This window comes from Ylistrum balloti, unplaced genomic scaffold, assembly GCF_031769215.1.
Source record: "Ylistrum balloti isolate Yb309-2 unplaced genomic scaffold, AGI_CSIRO_Ybal_v1 Utg369668, whole genome shotgun sequence".
Lineage (NCBI taxonomy): Eukaryota > Metazoa > Mollusca > Bivalvia > Pectinida > Pectinidae > Ylistrum > Ylistrum balloti.
The window spans coordinates 949,220-975,868 of NW_026781915.1; the positions used below are offsets into that span (position 1 = coordinate 949,220).

Genomic DNA, 26,649 nt, shown 5'->3' on the forward strand with positions numbered 1-26,649 from the left:
ACTATTTATGCACCTTTTTAACCAGGCCAGGATATCTGACTATTTATACTCCTTGTTAACAGAGCCAGGATCTCTGACTATTTATACTCTTTGTTAACCAGGCTAGGATATCTGACTATTTATGCACCTTTTTAACCAGGCCAGGATCTCTGACTATTTATACTCCTTGTTAACAGAGCCAGGATCTCTGACTATTTATAACACCTTGTTAACAGAGCCAGGATCTCTGACTATTTATACTCTTTGTTAACCAGGCTAGGATATCTGACTATTTATGCACCTTTTTAACCAGGCCAGGATCTCTGACTATTTATACTCTTTGTTAACAGAGCCAGGATCTCTGACTATTTATACACCTTGTTAACAGAGCCAGGATCTCTGACTATTTATACTCTTTGTTAACCAGGCTAGGATATCTGACTATTTATGCACCTTTTTAACCAGGCCACAATCTCGTGACTATTTATAACACCTTGTTAACAGAGCCAGGATCTCTGACTATTTATACTCTTTGTTAACCAGGCTAGGATATCTGACTATTTATGCACCTTTTTAACCAGGCCAGGATCTCTGACTATTTATACTCCTTGTTAACAGAGCCAGGATCTCTGACTATTTATACTCTTTGTTAACAGAGCCAGGATCTCTGACTATTTATACACCTTGTTAACCAGGCCAGGATCTCTGACTATTTATACTCTTTGTTAACCAGGCCAGGATCTCTGACTATTTATACACCTTGTTAACCAGGCTAGGATCTCTGACTATTTATACACCTTGTTAACAGAGCCAGGATCTCTGACTATTTATACTCTTTGTTAACCAGGCCAGGATCTCTGACTATTTATACACCTTGTTAACCAGGCCAGGATCTCTGACTATTTATACACCTTGTTAACCAGGCCAGGATCTCTGACTATTTATACTCTTTGTTAACCAGGCCAGGATCTCTGACTATTTATACACCTTGTTAACAGAGCCAGGATCTCTGACTATTTATACTCCTTGTTAACCAGACCAGGATCTCTGACTATTTATACTCTTTGTTAACCAGGCCAGGATCTCTGACTATTTATACTCTTTGTTAACCAGGCCAGGATCTCTGACTATTTATACACCTTGTTAACCAGGCCAGGATCTCTGACTATTTATACACCTTGTTAACAGAGCCAGGATCTCTGACTATTTATACACCTTGTTAACAGAGCCAGGATCTCTGACTATTTATACTCTTTGTTAACCAGGCTAGGATCTCTGACTATTTATACTCCTTGTTAACAGAGCCAGGATCTCTGACTATTTATACTCTTTGTTAACCAGGCTAGGATATCTGACTATTTATACACCTTGTTAACAGAGCCAGGATCTCTGACTATTTATACTCCTTGTTAACAGAGCCAGGATCTCTGACTATTTATACTCTTTGTTAACCAGGCTAGGATATCTGACTATTTATACACCTTGTTAACAGAGCCAGGATCTCTGACTATTTATACTCTTTGTTAACCAGGCCAGGATCTCTGACTATTTATACTCCTTGTTAACCAGGCTAGGATACCTGACTATTTATACACCTTGTTAACCAGGCTAGGATCTCTGACTATTTATACACCTTGTTAACAGAGCCAGGATCTCTGACTATTTATACTCTTTGTTAACCAGGCCAGGATCTCTGGTTATTTTTGTACCAGGGTAACCATGCCAAAATCTCTGACTATTTATACATCTTGTTAACATGGCTAAGATCTATGACTATATATACACATGTTAACCTGACTAGAATCTATGACTTTTTATACTAAAATTAAACAGACCAGGATATCTGTGGATCTATAAATCTTATTAACATGGCCAGGATCATGTGACTATTTATACACCTTTTAACATGGCTAAGATCTATGACTATATATACACATGTTAACCTGACTAGAATCTATGAATTTTTATACTAAAATTAAACAGACCAGGATATCTGAGGATCTATAAATCTTATTAACATGGCCAGGATCATGTGACTATTTATACACCTTGTTAACATGGCTAAAATCTATGACTATATATACACATGTTAACCTGACCAGAATCTATGACTATTTATACCAATGTTAATGAGACCAGGATATCCAAGTATTTACAGAACTTGTTAACCAGGCCAGGATCTCTGACTATCTATACACCTTGTTGACCAAGCCAGGATATCTGACTATTTATACGCCTTGTTAACCAGGCTAGGATATCTGACTACTTATACTCCTTGTTAACCAGGCTAGGATATCTGACTATTACTAATACCAGCCGGCCTGATAGGTGTTTTGGCAATTGCCTTGGCTTATGTAAACCTATTAAATAAACTCAAATATGAGAATGATATCTCATACACACTGGCTTATCTCATGCAATAATAAGATTTTACCAGGGAGTGCTGCATCTTTATCATGACCATTTTTTAATTTTGTTGTGGAGGTAGGAAAAGAAAATACTGTTTCTTTTTATGAATGATATGGTGAATGATAAAAGTCCTGAAGAAGCAAATCCAAAGTAAGCACTTCTTTCGAGGCTGCTTTGGATGAAACCTGAGTGAAATTAGCCAAACAAAACTTGAAATATTCAGCAAAAACCTATTTTCTACTTCTAGTATAGGTGACCTTGACATTTGACCTCCAGACCTGAAAAGCAATTACAAGCAACCAATTTCTGAAAGGAAGCACCAGATGAACTTTGAGTGGCATTGGACAAACTAACCTTAAGACAGTTTTGCAGAAATCAAAGTTGGACAAACTGACAAATGGACAATGGTGATTGCAATATTCCCTTCTGACCTCCATTACCTGTACATGTTCTAAATTGAAAAATGTCAGTTGAGGGCAGACGTTCTATAACAAAACCTCATTCAAGAGTTTGCCTCGATTGGGAATTTGTTACAGTATGTCAGCCTGAGACTGAAATAAATCAATCTCGAACATATACAGGTAATGTATTCTATTTCTTGTATATCATTTTGTCAAAATTGCAGAAATAGTTTAATTTCCAAATTCTTTGATTTGACTAAATTACCTCATTATTTGGTTATACATGTAAGTCAGAGAGATAATTGAATATGATGTCACTTTAACTATCACGACACATAGTGCCAAATATTGAGTAAAGGTACCAATCAGAGTGGAAGAGACAGAAGATTTAAGCACCAAGTCGAGATTTCCCTGTGTCAAAAATGAGAAATATCCACATGTGCTGGGCTATCTTATCCATGCCTTGGTGTCAATACATTCACATCAATATCATAAATCAGTAGTCCAGCAATTGTCTCCATCACTCTTACTAATGTTTGTCATGGTTTTACAAATCCGATTCTAATCATTTCATTATAGAACCAAGAAATACAACCTATCCTTGAGAGAGAGAGAGGATCACATTTATGGTGACTTGGCCCGTACGGATGAACTGTCAGTAACCTTTTGACCCCTTAGGATGAACTGTCAGTAACCTTTTGACCCCTTAGGATGAACTGTCAGTAACCCTTTTGACCCCTTAGGATGAACTGTCAGTAACCCTTCTGACCCCTTAGGATGAATTGTCAGTAACCCTTTTGACCCCTTAAGATGAATTGTCAGAAACCCTTTTGACCCCTTAGGATGAACTTACAGTCACCCTTTCGACCCCTTAGGATGAACTGTCAGTAACCCTTTTGACCCCTTTGGATGAACTGTCAGTAACCCTTTTGACCCCTTAGGATGAACTGTCAGTAACCCTTTGGGTTTCCTTCATCCTATTAATGACTGAAAATGCGTATAAGAAAGACTTGATAACAGCAGAAGTTCAAATGCTAAAAAAGAATGAAAAAAATCAATAAAACTGTCAATAACCTTTCTTTCACTATTCCTCAGCAAATAAAGTGTAAAAGAGTAAAAAAAGCAGCTTAGAAAAGGTAAACATGCATTCTCCATACCTGAAAAAAAAACCTAATAACTCAAAATTACATGCCATGCAAGTCAAAATGTTTACACTGTTTACAGTCTGTATCATTTCCTATCTAGCTATCATTTACATCTTTAATTTACAAATTATATTTCATTAATTTGGTTACAATTTGAAATTTAAATAGTGCACATTTGGGCCTTAATTATCAAGAAGGATGCACTCATATGTAAGGTTTCTATAAAGTATGAAACTTTCAACATTCATGATACACTAGAGGTAATACATCTAATAAGGACTTTTTCTCTCTAATATTAGTAATGTTAATATCATAAAATATTATATTACACAAATACAGGTAGTAGAATAGAAATCCCACTGAATGCATATTCATAGTGCAATTACATATCAAATAGTGTTGTTAACTCTAGACAAATATTGGTCATTATAGTACATGTAAGACAAAGAATAAATCAAACTATACAGATTGATAACAGAAACATATTGTAGGCACGTAACAAAATCATAATGAAAAAAGTAAATAAATAAATAAATAAAGAATGAAAAAACCAGCAACCATCTGTTAGATAAAATAATCCCAAATGAATCTGTTGAGAAGTTCTAAAGATATCAGGTTTATTTGAAACAGGATAGGATGCACCTTGAAGTGACAAATATGAGTAACATTGTATGTCAACCCACAGAAAGGAAAAGGCATACAAATGAAACAAGTAATAAAACAAATCACAATTTCCCCAAATGTATTGACTTTCCCAGAACTAAATAAATAAACAATGATGACAAAAGCAGAATAATGTTATTGTATGATGGTTTGAAGATGTTAGTGTAGGATAATGACAGTTGTCATCAGTCTAAATCACAAATTGTTAGTAGAATAGTAGAGATATCAGTTTGAGATTAAGCTGTAGTATCAGGATAATTATGTTTCACATAAAATGTTTAAAAATTTACATATTTCTTGAGTAACAATTACTAAACAAAAACTTCATCATGTTTTCAAGAGCAAGAATTGGCAATTATGAATGTAATATTAACTTTATAGTTAGAATAATGGACAATGTTAGACAAATTACCTCAAGATATCACTATAAATGTTAATTGTAGGATTTTTAAACACCATAAATTTCAAATAAAAACTTTTGAATTCTGCACTACACCACAATAACAACAGCATAACTGATGTGTTAATATTTAGTATGTGTTTACATACAATTTCGGAAAACCACATTAATAGGATTTATAGATTGGGTTAAAATCATTAGATTAAACAGAAAACATACTAAAGGATTATGCAAATACGGAGTAGCTTGGCCCTTTGAAAAGTTACATTGATTGCAGTTTTTCTATTGGAATTACTTCCATTTATCCAGTGCTAAAAAAACAACGATTATGAATTAATTTCAAGCTACAAAATCACACAGACAAAATTTTCTAACTGTACATATTGTAATCCTTTCCTGAAGAGTTGAAAAATTCTGTTTACCAAAAGTGTCTCAAATTAAATTGTGATTACCAAACCCATCACAACATTACATATATCCTGTCACTGGAATGACAGGAATACATTTTAAGACCACTGGTATTATATTTGCCCAAAACAATAATTTCATTCTAAGAAAAAACATCTTTTGGGGCCAAGAATCCTTCATATCATGCCTGCTCCTTCTCTAGTGTGTCATTAGTCACTGTTCAGGGTTTTACTGTTAAGTTTCCATTTCTTGCTTCAACTTGACATGTTCATCACAATACTGCTATCCTCTATTTCATAACAGGGATTCATTATAATGAAAAAAAATTACGGGAATTATTCTGAAATCAATATACACATATCTACATGTACTTGGATTTCACAAATTAATTATAGAACAATTTTTAGGAAGGATCCACAGCAATTCAATCAAAATTTTGATTTGTGATTTTCAGTACCTAGTATGTTACAGATAAAAAGGAATGATCAAATTTTTCTTTTCTTTTTTTTTTAGCAAAACTGGTAAAATTAACAGTAATAATACCCTTGTAGACAGTTCATCAATCCTGTGAGATATAAGACTCTAGTTTTAATGAGTTATTGGGTTGCTCTGCATCAAGGTGGTTATCTAACTGGTCATGCAGAGAAATTGGCGTACCTTTAGGCTTCTGTCGTCCTGGCAACAGGAATACAATGGATAATGCCATGACAATGTGCCAGGCACTATGGGTATATTTGTAATTGTCTTCTGTTTCTAAAAAGGCAAATATGACAAGCCCTGTTCCAGCAAACAGGACTCCAGGTAGTAGAAACTTTACATAGCGCCACTTGGAGGGATAGCAGTTCTTTCGTATACAGCATTGTCGCACCTGTGAAAATATGGATCAAAATCACAACTTCTAATACAACGTATTGCAGTTGTAAAAAATTCATGCCTATACCTACTACGATGTAAGTCAATGATAAAGAGACATACTACAATTCTGCACTTTTATGCTGGAACACATGAAATATACACAACAATTACCAGAATCAGCCATTATATGGAAATTAATATAAGTTTCTTAATCAATTATATCATAAGAGTGAGTACAAGTTAATATGATACTGAAAAGGCAGTATAATACCACTAGTTATTTCTAGCATGATATGCTTACCCATGATATGGACATTATGATGATTCCAACTGCAGCAGGTACCACAAACACCCAGAGGCCATGTCGATCATACTCCACCCCTAGGGCAAGGCACAGGGCACCCAGCATGTGAAAAAAGGAACGGACGGGTGGTGACAGGCGGGCCATGGCTAGGATTGTCACCCAAAATGACATAATGGAGCCCAGAAAGTCACAGTAGCTCAGCACCTCATACTTCATCATACAGTAGTAATGGGTTACGTCTTTTGTATCACAGGCATGGTAGAACTGGAAAAGAGGTCACAGATATGATAGAATTGGAATGTAGGTCACAGGCATGGTAGAACTGGAAAAGAGGTCACAGATATGATAGAATTGGAATGTAGGTCACAGGCATGGTAGAACTGGAAAAGAGGTCACCGATATGATGGAATTGGAATGTAGGTCACAGGCATGGTAGAATTGGAAAAGAGGTCACCAATATGATCGAATTGCAATGTAGGTCACAGACATGGTAGAATTGGAAAAAATAGGTCATGATATGATCAAACAGGAAAATAGGGTCACAGGCATTGTAGAACTGGAAATAAAATCAGACATAGTAAAACTTGAAAGTACATGACAGACATGGTCTAATTGGAAAATAGGTGATATCTATAGGCATTGTTGACCCCAGTTCTGTGTCTAGGCATCAGAAGCTAGAATATATTGGGATAGATTACAAGGCACATAACAAACAATCAATTAGCCTCGGCATGAGAAACAAGTAAACTCATAGGATAGTCAAGTAATATACTGTGATACTGCATTACAATAGGCAATTATCAGTGATGCATATAGGTGCCATTTGTATTGCTGTCATTCTAAAAGAATCAAACCAATTATATAAAGTAATGCTGCAAACTGGAAGAGCATTGTAGATATACTGTAGATTATACTGATGATAACAAACACATTTATCTTATCACATCAAACATATGAAAAGATCATTACTTAAGGTTACTCAACCATTGATCGAGATTGCTTCTAGCTAGATATATATATATAAATACATGATATACTGCCAAACTATTAAAGCATAAACTGTTGGTGGATTTCCACATTTACATCATGCATACAGTTAATCAACTATACTTTAATTTTTGTTGCAAATATAATGCAATGTAATTTACTTACAGCTATCTAGATTTGAATATAATATTGCTTTTCACAAGAAATTTAACAAAGTCAATCCTTGTCAGTAGAATAGGAAATGTATTAATTCAGCATACAAAGCATGCATTGCCCAGAGGAACTGAAACTTATCATTGTTACATGTGTAACAACGCAGCTTTACTACTTCTCCAGATATAGAGATAATGCTCATTCACCTACACAGATAGCCTACCCATACAAAGTATCCTCATTTTTCTGGAAATAAAATTGGTAAAGCACTTAAGCCCAGAAATCACTAATTCTTTTCTTTCATTATCCAACCAGTGAATAAGGAGATACAATGTCCCACTTCTGTATACATTCAGAGGACAGTCTGTCCCACTCACCAGCCTGTGTTGGTGTGGAGAGATTACTTCACTATCCAGTTAGAAGTTCAGGGGACTTCTGAATGCATTTAGTGAACATTACTAACCAGACTATGTTTTATAGGACAGATTGTCTCACTATCCATCAACTGTTTGAGGAGAGATATTGTCCCATTTACCAGCTTGTGTTTTATTTAAGGGACATTTTGTCCTACAAACCAGTTCAAGTTTTATATAGGAGACAAATTACCTCAACATCCAGCCAGCATTTTGAGAAACAGATTTCCCACCTATCTAGCCAGTGTTCAGAGAAACAGATTGCCTGGTGTTTTGAGGAACAGATTGTCCAACAATCTAGCTAGTGTTCTGTGGCAACAGACTGCCTTACTACCAAACAAGTGTTTCCTACTATCTAGCAAATATTTTGAGGGTTACATTGTCTCACTATCACACCTACAAACCAAATTTAAATGAAATCAGTTAATATTTAGCAAACTTATCAAATGGAAACTGAGGTAAGACAGACAGCTAGACGGAAATCCCCCAAGTTAATATCTCTCTTTTTCTTCAAGAAGTGGGGGATGATATCAATCACCAGTATATGATCACTCATGGAAGAATATCTATCACCAGCTAGTGATCATACTCACAGTTGAAAAGAACATGGTGAAAAAATAGACGAGAGCTTCTACAAACAGGCGTCGATGAATTGCCACAAAGATACTTGGAATGAAGAAGATGTTACTCAATGTTAACAGGAGTGCAGTCATAAGCAGCATGGTATCTGACTCTGCCTCTGTAGCATCTGTACATCCATAACCACGGTAACCTGAATACACAAAACAACATTTGTAACAAATAACATTACCCTAGTAAGGGAAAAAAGTTTTGATGATGAAGGGTTACATCAATACTACTACACCATACTCTACAAGTATGTTTCTTCTTGGGGATGAGATGGGGGATCTCAAACAAAGGTGAAAGATTCTTAAGTTGCAAACACAAGGCTGACACGGCTTGCGAAATTTTTTGCAATTTAATTAATTTTCCCAAAGTTGAAATCCTTTGTCTACACCGTAATGTGAGACTAATAGAATCTTCCAAATAACCATCCTCCATGCTCAAAGTCAGTAAGGGGATCTCAGCCAGAGAGGAAAGATTATAAAGTTAGCAAACATAGTGGATCATTTCTAGTAAATCTGGTAATAAAATAAGAAAATTTGGCTACATACATGTAACATGAATTGATTGTGTTTAGAATTTCTCAAAGCACCTCAACATGAGAAAATAATTCCACAGAAAACTGAATTGTAACATTTTCACAGATATTGTCATTGGAAGTGAAGGTAACTCACCAGCATAACATGAACATGCGCTAAACACATGGAGACCACTGATGTACTCCTGACACTGGCCAAAAGTTCCACACTGCTCTTCCACACAACGAGATGTGAACACCAGTAATGAAACCATAGGCAGCTGTTTACAATCCTCTGGGTTCATTGTTCTGTAAAACATGTTACACCATTTATAAAATATACACAGTCTAAATGGTCAAATAAACTCAACTTGTTACAATTTGTAATCAGTTTTCAAATTAATGTTAAGTGAAATCGTTTTTTTGTTTTCAGCCAGTTGATACAAGGATGCGTGAAGTCAACCAAATTATATTTGTCAATGAATCATTTTAAGTACGAATTAAATCACAGATTGATGTGATTCTACCTACTCGAAAAATGTAAAGTGTCTTAACTAACGAGATCTACATAACATTATTTTTCATGAAATAGACATTTGAAATACATGTAAGTATATTAAAATTTATACATACATCATGCATTGCTCACCTGTTTTTGTTAAAACACACACTGTAGAGACCAAAGTACCATCGACCCTCTTCAGGGTAGGGCACATACAGTTGGTTGGTCATTGTCGCACCATGCACAGATGAATTGACAGTCAGTTTGATCCCGCCCTCACACTCATCAATCAAGTGTTTCCCTGGTATTATGTTCTTCATCATACACACCCACACTACAGCATCTTGACTTGGATCCTGTACAACACAATCAATTACTGACATCTTTTGTTGTCATATTAAATCAGACACATGTCCTTATACATGATCTTAACACGTAAACTTATATATAGCCCTGAAAGTTTGAAGATTCCCATACACATGGAACGAAACTGTTAATTTTGAAAAATTACTTTATCTATGCTTTCCATCCTGGAGATGGCACATGTTCTAATCTCTGAGACTTAGAAAAGTACATTTATAAAACTCTTTTTCATAAACTGTAAAATCACTTTCAGCTGCACTTTCTGGCAAACAGATCGGATTCTTAAAATCATCAACAATATCATAGAAGATTTACTGTACATATAAATTATGTTCAGAGAAATGGTCAAAAATCAAAAGTCCCTCTCCAAACAAGAGATAGTTAGCCAGTACATTTTATTTGAAACAGAGTTTTTTTGCACATTTATATTTTCTCTTTTTTATTAATATTTTTTTATATTTCAATGAATGAGGACAAGAAAGACGCTTCATTACTGTATGTCCATATCCAATATCTTTGTAATGTCTACCATTCTAAATTCTAAAATGGAAACTGGATCATGTCATGCCATTTACAAACCGATTAGGAGTTGTAACACAACTTTAATATTCCGATAAGTTGAACACCTAATCATCAATGAACTTTACTTTGATTCAGGAGATTGACCTGGGTTTATCAATTCCAAGAAACACTGTCAGATTTCAGATATTACTTCAAAATGAAATGCCCTTGCTAACAGTTTCACAAAAGTTGAGAAATATAAAAAATATTTGTAATCGATGGAGATATTCTTGGTACATACTGTCTGATCCTTCACCATCTGTAGCTCAACCTTGAGCGTGCCCCCAGAGTCCTGCATGGCGTAGATGTTATAGTGAGTCAGTAAAACAAGGTTGTCAGGGATAAATATCCTGTTGTTTGGCTGAGGATACAGGAGTGCATCAGGAAACACAAATAAAGAGGCAAAGTCCTCGGAGGCCAAACGAAGGGTACCAAGTGACGGCAGGAACAGACAAGCCTCATGTGCCCGTAAAGACTGTGTTTGGTTATTTTCAGTAGTTATGGAATAGTTCAGGAGGCTTTCAGATTCATTTGATTTCACAGATATGAACCGAAGCACATCATCCATGTCACTGGTGCTGTTTTTGTTTTTCGAGCTGATTACATGTTTGATCGAATCAGGTGTGTAAAGAATACCTTTTCGTCGTTTCAGTGCATCTTCAAGTTTGTACCTCAACTGACATCCTGAAAAGGAATAGTTTGGATTGTCATTCATAGAATTAACGGCAGCAAATCTACCCTCTGACTTTCAACAATTTCAATGAAGGTTTTCCCCAAAATACTTATTTCAAACCCAGAAAATTAATAAAGCCAAAAAAATATGGGCTTTTTCTGATGCCTTGTCTATGGTGAATCCTCCATAATTCTTCAAATATTTTCTCAAATTTTATAATCATTGTTTTCTTTTACTTTTAAATCCAAAACATTTAATCTCTTACAAATCATCTTTTCCAGAACAACCATCCCCAGAAAAAATATAAGAAAATACAATTTCATCATTAATTTTGACAAAATTGAAACAAAACATTTTCCCTGTAATTCAAAACAACCACTTTCAGATAAAATGCACTTTTCACTAACTATCAAAAAAAAGAAACTGTTTCAAAGCTGAATATGATTTATCATTTCAAATGTATCAAAATGTGAATATTGCTGGACATCTCCAGAGCCTTACGTAGTACTGAAAAGCTGACATGGAATTCCACTAACGAAGCCGTGACATTATCTGGCACATCCACCTGTACATAGTTGTACTGGTCAGCCACCAGTCTGTCAATAGTAATTTGGCAATCATCATTCTGTTCTCGACAGTCTACAGAGGGATCTGTCGCTGACCACACATTGGGTAGATGCTCTGATGACACGGTGACCTTGACTGGACACACACTGACATTGACCTTGTCCACCACACAATGACTGAGATAAAGTGTGTAACCTGTGGTGACCTCTGGAGGTAGAAATCTATAAAAACAAAATGATTTCAAATACTAGAGATAAGAAAACTTTGGTAAAGTCGGACTTGAATGGAGAAAGAGTGGATGGTTTACTGTATAAAAATGTCAGTTCTAGTCATGAAAACAAAAAAGAAAAAGCTGCAGCAAGGATTAAAGCCTTAGGGCAAAAATATTCACTCAGAGATACTTTCAAATCTTTGGAATCATTTGCTCTGATAGCTCCCTTCAGGAAAGCATAATTTATCACACCAAGTTAGCACTTCTATAATATGGTGTATCTCAGTCATCTTCTTTTGACAGGCCAAACCTTTCTTCTAACTATGCTTAAGACCTTCTCTCAAGTCCCATCATGCACATTGTTGATGCTACGGCAAATCCACCAACTTAAATTTAATTTCTGTTACAATACAAGACATGACTAAAATCGGGTACCAAAGTTCCTCTACTGAAACATTATTTATAAAACATCCTCTTTCACTATCCTTACTTTAGTATGGTGAACAAGGCTGGTGATCGTATAGACACTTTAGAATGTTTGGTCATCGATACATCCTCAATGTTGTTCAGAAGACGATTTATAAATCGTATCCCCATACCATATCCACAGGTTTTCCCATTTAAACCCTGAAACAATAAACACATGTGAAGAGTATTTGAAAAGAGAAGAAGTATTTCCATCAGTGCTGTCCACGAGAAATGTTATACAAATACATGTAGTTTTTGTAAAGCACCACTTTCACAGAAATGCTTTTCCAACTGAGCACTTTCCTTTTTAACCAAACTTTATGTATCCTGAAGTTTTCATCAAATGTTTCCCCCCCTCTTCCCCTCTGATATAAACAATAGTACAAATCAGTTTCAGATTGCTAACTTCTATACACTGTCTTACCTTCTGTGTAATTTTTTCCTCTGTTTTTGGTAAGAAAGCTGTTACAAACCATATCCCTGGTTTAGGACTGGACACATGATGTGGGTAAGAGAGATTGTTGGTTTTGACCTCAATATGATGAAGGTCAGAACGATTCAAATAAAAGTCTGCAGGGTAGGAAGCGTTGTATGGACTTACTAAAGGATAACTACCATGCTGGAAATATCTGAAAGGAAGAGATAATGCAATAAATGTTTATTTATTATTCTATATCTTATTTCACACCTCATCAGTATCATAGGTACCTGGTATCAGTGATTTGTGTTGAGTTGTCTCCCTTTTAAAACAGACTGTTGAGGACCTTTCAGATGTATGATAAATTCATCAAGACAGAAGTATCACACATGTATCACATAAAATGTATGTATTACAGTGTGACTTATGCAAAGGAATGTGTTAACAACAGAACTCTGCACATTTACATTACAAATAAAATTTAGATGCTGACAGATGCATGATGGGACTGCAAATAATACACACGATAGAATCTACATCTTATGGGCAGGCTCTACAACCCATGGGTAGAATCTACACCCTATGGGTACATCCTACATACAACCCATGGGTAGAATCTACAGCCTGTGCCTAAACTTTTTAATCTATGGGTATAATCTAAACCCTCTAGGTACAAACTACAACATATGGGTACAATCTACACCCTAAGGGTATATCCTACATACAACCCATGGGTAGAATCTACAGCCTGTGCCTAAACTTTTTAATCTATGGGTATAATCTAAACCCTCTAGGTACAAACTACAACATATGGGTACAATCTACACCCTAAGGGTATATCCTACATACAACCTATTTGTATAATCTACAACTACCTATTGCTAAAATGACCAACCTATGGGTACAACTGACACCCTATGGGTAGAATATCGACTTAATGGTAGAATATATCTCGACTTAACGGTAGAATATATCTCGACTTAACGGTAGAATATATCTCGACTTAACGGTAGAATATATCTATTGGCCAAGTGATCATAATCTCATAGTATAAGAGACTGGTAAAACATCAGAAGAGTGACTGGCAAATATCAGAAGAGTGATACACTAGACTTATATTCCACTTAATGTGCAAAAGAGAAATATTCTAAGCTTATGATAATGTTTCACTACATACAGAGATATACATAGTGTACACAGGAAACATGTTTTCTCTAGGTAAAGCAAACCTACCTAAGTAATTTTGTAATGTTCCCTGGGTCCCTACAGTTGTTTCAGTGTAATAGAGGTCCTCACTATAGGAATTGACTGTGAGATGACAAATTAATAGATTAATACAGCACTGAACAAGATAGGGAGAATTATTATCTTTCTGAGTCAGCTTGGCAAAATGAACAGACAGATTCTTTTAACTCCAAGAAACATTTCTTTTTCAAAAGATGCTGATATTTCAGGTCAGTTACTAAGGAAAATACTGAATCAGACAATGAATACACTGCTTTATCTTACATACAACCTATAATCTACAACTACCTATTGCTAAAATGACCAACCTATGGGTACAACTGACACCCTATGGGTAGAATCTCGACTTAATGGTAGAATATATCTCGACTTAACGGTAGAATATATCTCGACTTAATGGTAGAATATATCTATGGGTCAAGTGATCATAATCTCACAGTATAAGAGACTGGTAAAACATCAGAAGAGTGACAGGCAAATATCAGAAGAGTGACTGGCAAATATCAGAAGAGTGACTGGTAAATATCAGAAGAGTGACTGGTAAATATCAGAAGAGTGACAGGCAAATATCAGAAGAGTGACTGGTAAACATCAGAAGAGTGACAGGTAAATATCAGAAGAGTGACTGGTAAATATCAGAAGAGTGACTAGTAAATAGCAGAAGAGTGACTGGTAAATATCAGAAGAGTGACTGGTAAATATCAGAAGAGTGACTGGTAAATATCAGAAGAGTGACTGGTAAATATCAGAAGAGTGACTGGTAAATATCAGAAGAGTGCAAACATCAGAAGAGTGACATGCAAATATCAGAAGAGTGACTGGCAAATATCAGAAGAGTGACTGGCAAATATCAGAAGAGTGACATGCAAACATCAGAAGAGTGACTGGCAAATATCAGAAGAGTGACATGCAAACATCAGAAGAGTGACTGGTAAATATCAGAAGAGTGACTGGTAAATATCAGAAGAGTGACTGGCAAATAGAAGAGTGACTGGTAAATATCAGAAGAGTGACTGGCAAATATCAGAAGAGTGACATGCAAACATCAGAAGAGTGACATGCAAACATCAGAAGAGTGACTGGTAAATGTCAGAAGAGTGACTAGTAAATATCAGAACAGTGACTGGCAAATATCATAAGAGTGACTGGTAAATATGAGAAAAGTGACTGGCAAATATCAGAAGAGTGGCTGATATATCAGAAATATATTCAGGATCTACAGTTTATCAAAATGTTTCAAAGCATTCCTTTGTGTATTTTGCATATAATGGGTTAAATCGTTTAAAAAAATGTTTACATGAAAAGAGTTCTTACATGACATTCTTAGTGGAGAGTTTTAAACCTTATTTGAAATAGGATAGAATTTCAACATTTGTATGAGAAGGAAGACTCTTCCAAACTTTAACAGAACTCTTTTTTATTTCAATAAGGTCTAATGTTAGATCCGAATGGAGAACCACTAGGGGCCATGTCAGCAATCATTGGTACACTAGGCTTATATTCCACTTAATGTGCAAAAGAGAAATATTCTAAGCTTATGGTAATGGTTCACTATATACAGAGATATACACAGTGTACACAGGAAACATGTTTTCTCTAGGTAAAGCAAATCTACCTAAGTAATATTGTAATGTTTCCTGGGTCCCTACAGTTGTTTCAGTGTAATAGAGGTCCTCACTACAGGAATTGACACTGAGATGACAAATCAATAGATTAACACAGCACTGAACAAGACAGGGAGAATTATTATCTTTCTGGGTCAGCTTGGCAAAATGAACAGACAGATTCTTTTAACTCCAAGAAACATTTCTTTTTTAAAAGATGCTGATATTTCAGGTCAGTTACTAAGGAAAATACTGAATCAGACAATTAATGCACTGCTTTATCTTTACTGGTACAATGTATATACCGACAGGAACTGGACCTCAGTCATGGTATATACAAACAGGGACTGGACCTCAGTCATAGTATATACAAACAGGGACTGGACCTCAGTCATGATATATACAAACAGGGACTGGACCTCAGTCATGGTATATACAAACAGGGACTGGACGTCAGTCATGGTATATACTGACAGGGACTGGACCTCAGTCATGGTATATACCGACAGAGACTGGACCTCAGTCATGGTATATACAAACAGGGACTGGACCTCAGTCATGGTATATACAAACAGGGACTGGACCTCAGTCATGGTATATACAAACAGGGACTGGACCTCAGTCATGGTATATACCAACAGGGACTGGACCTCTGTCATGGTATATACAAACAGGGACTGGACCTCTGTCATGGTATATACCAACAGGGACTGGACCTCAGTCATGGTATATACAAACAGGGACTGGACCTCAGTCATGGTATATACAAACAGGGACTGGACCTCAGTCATGGTATATACCAACAGGGACTGGACCTCTGTCATGGTATATACAAACAGGGACAGTCATGGTCATGGTATATACCGACAGGGACTGGACCTCAGTCATGGTATATACAAACAGGGGCTGGACCTCAGTCATGGTATATACCGGCAGGGACTGGACCTCAGTCATGGTATATACCGGCAGGGACTGGACCTCAGTCATGGTATATACAAACAGGGACTGGACCTCAGTCATGGTATATACCAACAGGGACTGGACCTCTGTCATGGTATAAACAAACAGGGACTGGTCCCAAGTCATGGTATATACCGACAGGGACTGGACCTCAGTCATGGTATATACAAACAGGGACTGGACCTCAGTCATGGTATAAACAAACAGGGACTAGACCTCAGTCATGGTATAAACAAACAGGGACTAGACCTCAGTCATGGTATATACCGACAGGGACTGGACCTCAGTCATGGTATATACAAACAGGGACTGGACCTCAGTCATGGTATATACCAACAGGGACTGGACCTCAGTCATGGTATATACAAACAGGGACTGGACCTCAGTCATGGTATATACAAACAGGGACTGGACCTCAGTCATGGTATATACCGACAGGGACTGGACCTCTGTCATGGTATATACAAACAGGGACTGAACCTCAGTCATGGTATATACACACAGGGACTGGACCTCAGTCATGGTATATACAAACAGGGACTGGACCTCTGTCATGGTATAAACAAACAGGGACTGGCCCTCAGTCATGGTATATACCGACAGGGACTGGACCTCAGTCATGGTATAAACAAACAGGGACTGGACCTCAGTCATGGTATATACCGACAGGGACTGGACCTCAGTCATAGTATATACCAACAGGGACTGGACCTCAGTCATGGTATATACAAACAGGGACTGGACCTCAGTCATGGTATAAACAAACAGGGACTGGACCTCAGTCATGGTATATACCAACAGGGACTGGACCTCAGTCATGGTATATACAAACAGGGACTGGACCTCAGTCATGGTATATACCAACAGGGACTGGACCTCTGTCATGGTATATACAAACAGGGACTGGACCTCAGTCATGGTATATACCAACAGGGACTGGACCTCAGTCATGGTATATACCGGCAGGGACTGGACCTCAGTCATGGTATATACAAACAGGGACTGGACCTCAGTCATGGTATATACCAACAGGGACTGGACCTCTGTCATGGTATAAACAAACAGGGACTGGTCCCAAGTCATGGTATATACCGACAGGGACTGGACCTCAGTCATGGTATATACAAACAGGGACTGGACCTCAGTCATGGTATATACCAACAGGGACTGGACCTCAGTCATGGTATATACAAACAGGGACTGGACCTCAGTCATGGTATATACCAACAGGGACTGGACCTCAGTCATGGTATATACCGACAGGGACTGGACCTCAGTCATGGTATATACAAACAGGGACTGGACCTCAGTCATGGTATATACAAACAGGGACTGGACCTCAGTCATGGTATATACAAACAGGGACTGGACCTCAGTCATGGTATATACCAACAGGGACTGGACCTCAGTCATGGTATATACAAACAGGGACTGGACCTCAGTCATGGTATATACAAACAGGGACTGGACCTCAGTCATGGTATATACCAACAGGGACTGGACCTCTGTCATGGTATATACAAACAGGGACTGAACCTCAGTCATGGTATATACACACAGGGACTGGACCTCAGTCATGGTATATACAAACAGGGACTGGACCTCTGTCATGGTATAAACAAACAGGGACTGGCCCTCAGTCATGGTATATACCGACAGGGACTGGACCTCAGTCATGGTATAAACAAACAGGGACTGGACCTCAGTCATGGTATATACAAACAGGGACTGGACCTCAGTCATGGTATAAACAAACAGGGACTGGACCTCAGTCATGGTATATACCGACAGGGACTGGACCTCAGTCATGGTATAAACAAACAGGGACTGGACCTCAGTCATGGTATATACAGACAGGGACTGGACCTCAGTCATGGTATATACAAACAGGAACTGGACCTCAGTCATGGTATATACAAACAGGGACTGGACCTCAGTCATGGTATATACAAACAGGGACTGGACCTCAGTCATGGTATATACCAACAGGGACTGGACCTCAGTCATGGTATATACAAACAGGGACTGGACCTCAGTCATGGTATAAACAAACAGGGACTGGACCTCAGTCATGGTATATACAAACAGGGACTGGACCTCAGTCATGGTATATACCAACAGGGACTGGACCTCAGTCATGGTATATACAAACAGGGAATGGACCTCTGTCATGGTATAAACAAACAGGGACTGGCCCTCAGTCATGGTACATACATGTACAAACAGGAACTGGCCCTCAGTCATGGTATATACAAACAGGGACTGGACCTCAGTCATGGTATATACAAAATGGGACTGTTCATAAGTCCTGGTATGAACAAAACGGGACTGGTCCCAAATCCTGGTATAAACTAACTGGGGTTGGTCATTGGTCCTGGTATAAACCAACTGGAACTGGTCATTAGTCCTGGTTTATACCAACTGCGACTGTTCCAAAGCCCTGTTATATAACAACAGTATCTGGTATTAAGTCCTGGTCTAAACCTATTTGGACTGGCCCCAAGTCATGATATAAACCAAATGGGACTTGTCATAAGTTCTGGTATACACCGACTGGTCCTAGTCCCAAGTCCCGTTATATACGAACGGGGGCTGGTATTAAGTTTTGGTATATACCAGCTAGGAATGGTCCCAAGTTCTTGTAGAATATAAATAGGAAATGGTCAGGTTATACTAACAGGGACTGGACCTAAATCCTAGTATATTCGCAGGGATTGATCCTAAATCCTTATATATATATATCAATAGGAACTGATCCTATAGCTTGGTGTATACCAAATGGGACAGGTCCCAAGTCCTGATTAAAACCAACTGGGACTGGTCCCAAGTCCTGATTTATATCAACTGGGACTGGTCCCAAGTCTTGATTTATACCAACTGGGACTGGTCCCAAGTCCTGATTTATATCAACTGGGACTGGTCCCAAGTCCTGATTTATACCAACTGGGACTGTTCCCAAGTCCTGATTAATACCAACTGGGACTGGTCCCAAGTCCTGATTTATACCAACTGGGACTGGTCCCAAGTCCTGATTTGTACCACCTGGGACTAGTCCTAAGTCCTGATATCTACCAACTAATATTGGTCCTAAGTCATGGTATATACCAATTTGACCTGGTCCTTAACAACAAACTACCACACTCTTAACGATATCTTTTTTAATTAATTCAAATATCAGAAAGACAGATTTAGATAAAGGTGCCATGCTATTAAATGTCTTTCCACCTGTGAATTACAGATGGTATGTTGTAACTCAAGCAGACATTAAAGAGAGGAGTAAGACCTGTTTGTAAACAAATACCTGACCTAGTCTGTAACGATAGCTAGCTACTGAGTAATGTGTGTGTTATGTGCACTTCCATTGTATAACATGCTGAATTAGGCTGTCTCACAGTAATGGCTCTCCGGAACAATAAAACACATGCAGAATATACATATATCAGGCCATAATCAATACACAATCCTTACTCTCGAATGGAAGTCTAGCGTGACCTATTTAATTCTGCTGCTAGAAAATATTGATTTCGATCAGCAGTTCCTTGGAGGATGGAAGTTATATTTTCTGTGAAACAAGATTAATCACTCACTGCCCTGTTTCCACAGAAGAATTTCTCAAAAAACAAGCAAGTTATATGTCTTGTGTAAACTACAATAAAACTGAAGGTCTGAAGTAAAACATATGAGAATGGATTCTACAAGGAAAGTGAATCATCACTGGGTCCTGGTACACTGTAAGCAGTAGTAACAGGATCTACCACAGGAGTTCTAGTACAACTCTGACAATCATAGGAATTATGACATTGGATACAGCATAATCATTGGGAAAAGATCAGATGGAATGAAAATTGAATAAAACAAAATACCTTTAACTACCCTATGAAATTCTTTTTCACTCTTCCATGAAGTATCCTTACTATACCACATGTCAGGAAAGAATATCTTCAATGACAACCTGTCATCTGGTTCAAGTAACTATGTGTAGCTGACTAGTGCGAAAAATGAAAATATCTATCAAAGTTACATTGGCATATTTCAATAAGAAGTCTGCTGGGGCGACAACAGCAAACCTTGAAAACAACTGCTATTTTTTAATGATTGTCAGCCATGACCACTCCTCTACCCTGCTGTAAAGACAACAGACAATCTGTATCAGGAAAGCACCTGTCATTACAGACAATCAGTTGTACTAAATTACCTGTTATAACTTACTACACAATGTAAAGGCCTTTTGGTTACTAGAGGCTACAAGTCCATTAAAAAAGAAACCTTTAAGGCCTGAGATATCACTATACCAGTACATGACAGGTCATCTTGTATGTATACAAGAAACCATTTACCCTGAGTGACTGATCACCTGTCCTGAGAAATGACTATACATGACCAGTCACCTGGTATAAGAAACCACCTGTCATGAGAAATGGCTATATATGACCAGTCACCTGGTATAAGAAATCACCTGTCCTGATAAATGACTATACATGACCAGTCACCTGGTATAAGAAATCAATTGTCCTGATAAATGACTATACATGACCAGTCACCTGGTATAAGAAATCACCTGTCCTGATAAATGACTATACATGACCAGTCACCTGGTATAAGAAATCAATTGTCCTGAGAAATGACTATAGTGCCCAGTCACCTGGTATGGGAAATCACCTGTCCTGAGAAATGGCTATATATGACCAGTCACCTGGTATAAGAAATCACCTGTCCTGATAAATGACTATACATGACCAGTCACCTGGTATAAGAAATCACCTGTCCTGATGAATGACTATACATGACCAGTCACATGGTATAAGAAATCAATTGTCCTGAGAAATGACTATAGTGCCCAGTCACCTGGTATAAGAAATCACCTGTCCTGAGAAATGATTATAGTGCCCAGTCACCTGGTATAAGAAATCACCTGTCCTGAGAAATGACTATACATGACCAGTCACCTGGTATAAGAAACCAACTGTCCTGAGAAATGACTATACATGATTGGTCATTAGGTACAAGAAACCACCTGTCCTAAGAACTTGGTCACTTGGTAAAAGAAACTACCTGATAGATGAAATCTTTTGTCAATTTTCTGACATTTTTTCAAGTATTCAAAAAGATAAAATATCATTTATAGAACCTTGTTAAAAGAACAATCTAAAACTTATAAAAACTGCATTCTCTGAAATTTATAGGATTTCATCCACATGTAGTCCTGCCTCAAACAGATGTGGGAAATTCAAACCTAATGTATGGTTGTTTTGATAATGTTATGAGTTGCACTCATGTACAAAGTCTAAAGATCAAACCTGCAAGTGAAACCTAGAATAGTGATCAGATATTCAGCTCAATTTGAAGTGCATCACATGATTAACATCTATTATTGATGACTTTTTCTAAGTGTCCATTACATAACTCTCTGATAACAAGATAAGGCATATCTGTGGTTTAAAACATACCACAGCCATTTTAGATCAACTCATGAAGTCGAGACAGTGTCACTGGAAACACTGACAGAGTTACTGAAATAATATAACCGATGAAATTACAGTAAAACCTGGTTAAGTTGAAGTTTTTGGAACCATTTCAATAGTTCCAGGAATACTGAGTATTCAAACATCTGTGAACACTCAGTCTTCATCAGTGATGTAATTAATACTTTATTTAATCTATAATTAGGCAGAAGTTTCGACTAACTTATATTTTGTCTGGAATTTCTCGGAAGGGAAATTTGTCATTCAGGGCAAAATAAAACACACAGACAGCATGTCATAAGAATGAGGTTAGAATTAGAAATACTATGCACCATCTCATATCAACAACTTTAAATGATAATAAATGTTGTTTCCATGTTTATATTATTGTCCAGTGTTATAAACATCATCCTCTTGTGAAAAGTTACAAACATGCATGGAGAACCATCTTGGTTACTCTAATCTCTACCATCCCACTATATGCCATTTCATAACTTGCCTTTACATAGAATAATAACTTCTGTTTGAACAGCAGTATGTCAAACTCAAATTCAAATATACCAAAATTTACAAAATAAAACAAATTACATAGCGGATGGCAGTATGGGAATGTAATCATGTCACCATTATCCCGTAATTATCTGCTCTCCTGTCAGACACTGCATGTACAAATTAACAGGATTTATTGGAACTGGTATAAATATTCTGATGTTGGACGAACTCAGATGTGACGCAGGCAAATTCTAGCATGTGTGACACCTGTTTGATGAATAGGAGGGGAAAAACTATGAAGGTGATGGGGCAGGGATAAAAATGAGTTTAAGGTATGTGGGATAATAAAGGGATATATGTTTGTAACATGGGATGTATTACATATATAAGGATACAGTAAGGAAAAAGTAACAAACAGGGGGTATTCAAGTAATGGTTTTATTGTATCATGGCTCAAAAAATTCAGCTCCTTTACCAGCTATTTCACTTTCTCTATTGCCATGAAAGGGAAAATCTGTCCTTGAACACATGCGAGTAAGTTTCTTACTTGGCGTGGGCTTAATGCTACTGAATGAATCTAGTACTGGAAAATAAACTATCGTGTGGTACATGTGCAGCAAAAGCAAAACAATCTAAGTTGTTCTACAACATTGTCAGAATCAATGTGTAAGGAATGTCTGATGATTTTGGGGGTTTTATTTATCATCTTTTGCAAAAATGTTTTTTCTCTTTTTTTTTCTCTTTTCGTATACACAACATGTATTATTTTAACATTTATATAAACTAGCTGAAGACATCGGAATAGGGTATTGGCATATCTGGCTTCAGGTGTTGGTGCTTTCCATTCATTTTTTAGCTATTCATGATATACAACAGCTGCAGTAAAGGATGAAACAGCTCTAATAAAATATGAGTATTGTAAAAAAAAAAGTTTTTCACTTGTCAAGTAGGAAGAAAGAATTTTCACAGATAAATGCTTTTCAGTGGATTCTTGTGAATCCCATCACCCTTCACGCCAACCATGCTTTCTCCAGTGATAAAGTATAACATAACCCTCTTATGCTTCACTGACAACCACCAAAATCTAATATAATGTAGAACTTACATTATCATACTATGTTGTTAAATAACAACACCTGTTTTAGGGCTCATAACATATATTGAACACAAGATTTTCACTATTCTTGAATAGGATGACTTATCAATATATGTATCCCTCTTTCATCATATATAAGAGTTCAGAAAGGAAGATATTGGTTCTCAAGATCTATTTGAAAAAAAAGCTTCTTTAATGTTTCAGATAAAAAGAAAAACATTTCTTCAAAATCTACCCTGCATATGAAAAAATCACATCTTGAAAGAAGAACTACCATTTTAAAAAGTAGACTTACATTTGCGCAGTGCGGACTGGACAAGATTTATGCAAGGACGAACACTGGACGTCCCAGACAGTCTCAATAGTAGCTGGTGGCACATGTAGGGCTGTGAGACTGACTGTTTGGTAGCCACGGTACTCATTTAGACGGATGGATGTTGTCCATTGTACATTTATAGTTTGTGAAACTGAAAGGATATAAAGGATAATCATGTATTTAGAATATTTTTAAACCACTCTTTAAATATGTGAAGATTTTTTTGCTGCTTTATCATAATGGTATACCATTTCATGTAGAATAAAAAAAATGGGAAATTCCAATTAATTTTATTAGTTGTCACAATCACTGCACACACTCTAATTTTTCAAGCTAGTACATCTGACATAGTTTGATCTATGTTATTTTTTGATATTTCAAAACAAGCAAAGTGTTGATAAAGAACTGAAATAATGGTTCAAGGAAATAGTGCTTATAATTCTCCATGTATACCTTTATATACTAAGAAACATGCTATGAAAAGTTATTATATGTGACACATAGATGTCTATTGATGTATTGCCAAACTGAACAAGAAATATTTCAAATTACCAATTTTAAGTGGGTTTTTTTTAAAATTTTCATCAAGAAGATGGTAACTTTACTATCTAGAAACAAAGACGCTTTCCTTTCATTAACTTGAATTCTATTTTAATAACATGGCATGGTTCGATGTCTTTCAGAAAGTACTACTTTGTCTGACTTATTTCAAAGAAATAATCCATCATCAACATAGCTCTAACAACATGTGTGCCTTTAATATTTCCATAACATTTTTTCTTTCACACATGTAACTCAAAGCAGGTATAACTTCAGCTTTTTAAGCCAGTGTAGGTGCAGATTACAATGCAGCTGGCACACTGTAAACAACATTTCTTTGTGTGTTCTTCAAATATCACTATACCATCGATCCATATACATATACATCTCAAACCTGTAAGAACGCAATGTTAATATCTCCTTTTACAATATTAATGAATAATATGTAATAAACTTCCAATTTATGCCCATGTCTTACAGGGCACTGAATAAGATTTCTGAAGGGTTGCCTTTTATAACATGACTTATTTATTAATCATCAATTTGTATAATTGATAAAAGTCTGTGCATTGAAATTAATTGAAATGATAGTTTACAACATGTTAATGACAATGGTATCATAGATTCCATTCTGTTCTTGATCAATATGATTTGTCAACAGCATAAATTGTTACATAATTCATGTATGTTATATCATCTTGTTATAAAAGATGTGTTTATGAAACACTATGCCCTTAGATGCAACAAGATTCTGAAGTGAGACATTAAAACTGTATTATGTAAGACATGTGCTAACTGCATGCACATTTTGTGAAAAACTTCATTGTCTTCATTGCGGTAATGTTTTTTTTTACTTTCAAATATAGGTCAAATGTCACTATCATGGTCACATGGTCACAGACTGTGACACAACCGGAAAGGTTTTGTCACAATGAACACACGTGCCAAAGATGAAAACCCTACCTCGTACGGTGTTATACCTATGGGCAAGGTTAAAGTTGACAGCAGACAACAGACGACGGCACAAAAGATATGCCCCTGAATCTTTCGATCCGGGGGCATAACAATAGAAAATGAGAAAATTATTGTTTTTAAATGCAACAAAATAAGGAAATAATTGGGTTTTTAGACCGAGGTCGGTTTTTCCGGTAGGAATTTTACGCGACTTAAAAGGAAATTATTAACATTTTGGGGGAATTTCTCAGTTTCACTTTCATTTTCAACAATAACGGATGACTTGTCAAATTTCATTAATATATATAAGATACCTAAACCTTATTTAAAATCAAACCTCAAATAAAAAAAAAAGATTCACTGCGACATATGGATGGGTCCACTGATCAAAAGCTAAAAAAAAATACGAAGTGCGCTTAGACAAAAGATCTAGGATGGTTTATTATGAAGATGCTGTCTGCTAAAAGAATTATTTTATCTTAATGTTACATTCTAAAAACAGTTTTGACATATGACTTACCTTGTCCAAAAGATTCTGTTAGTGTTAATAAAAGTATTATTGTGGTCGATGCTATGTCACTAATGTAGGTTTTATCTCTCGACCTAGGATAATCTTTCTCCATATTGCTCTCGCTTTTTGGTGCAAATCACCCCGGAAGTTATGTTGCATCAGGGGAGGTAACTAGATCGATCGGTTCGGTTACAGCCTCTTAATCGAATTGAGCTTTTAATAACCCGAAAAGGGAAAAATAAATTACAGAAACAGAAATAAAAAAATTCAAGATAATGAATAAATAAAAAATTGAAATAGTCCAGTGTTGCATTTCTGTGTACTTCAATAATAAAATTTTCCAATATATTTAAATTTGACCAACAGATTATATAACAACGCACACTAAACAATATAATACGGCATGCTGATTACATTGCCTTGGGGTTCTATTACAGAATGACAAATT

At 36.6% G+C, this 26,649-nt stretch overlaps 1 protein-coding gene across 1 annotated transcript in view; it reads right to left on the minus strand.

The window, feature by feature from the left end:
- Positions 1-26,313, minus strand: part of LOC132561233 (post-GPI attachment to proteins factor 6-like) — a 33,608-nt gene extending 7,295 nt beyond the window's left edge. The window contains exons 1-11 of the mRNA XM_060225965.1: positions 26,211-26,313; positions 24,176-24,347; positions 13,028-13,232; positions 12,626-12,762; positions 11,859-12,145; positions 10,926-11,368; positions 9,908-10,116; positions 9,416-9,567; positions 8,711-8,889; positions 6,562-6,828; positions 6,063-6,273 (exon numbers count right to left, since the gene is read on the minus strand). Coding sequence (XP_060081948.1) covers positions 6,063-6,273; positions 6,562-6,828; positions 8,711-8,889; positions 9,416-9,567; positions 9,908-10,116; positions 10,926-11,368; positions 11,859-12,145; positions 12,626-12,762; positions 13,028-13,232; positions 24,176-24,347; positions 26,211-26,313 — 2,365 coding nt within the window. The remainder of the gene's footprint in view (positions 1-6,062; positions 6,274-6,561; positions 6,829-8,710; positions 8,890-9,415; positions 9,568-9,907; positions 10,117-10,925; positions 11,369-11,858; positions 12,146-12,625; positions 12,763-13,027; positions 13,233-24,175; positions 24,348-26,210) is intronic.
- Positions 26,314-26,649: the final 336 nt, after the last annotated feature.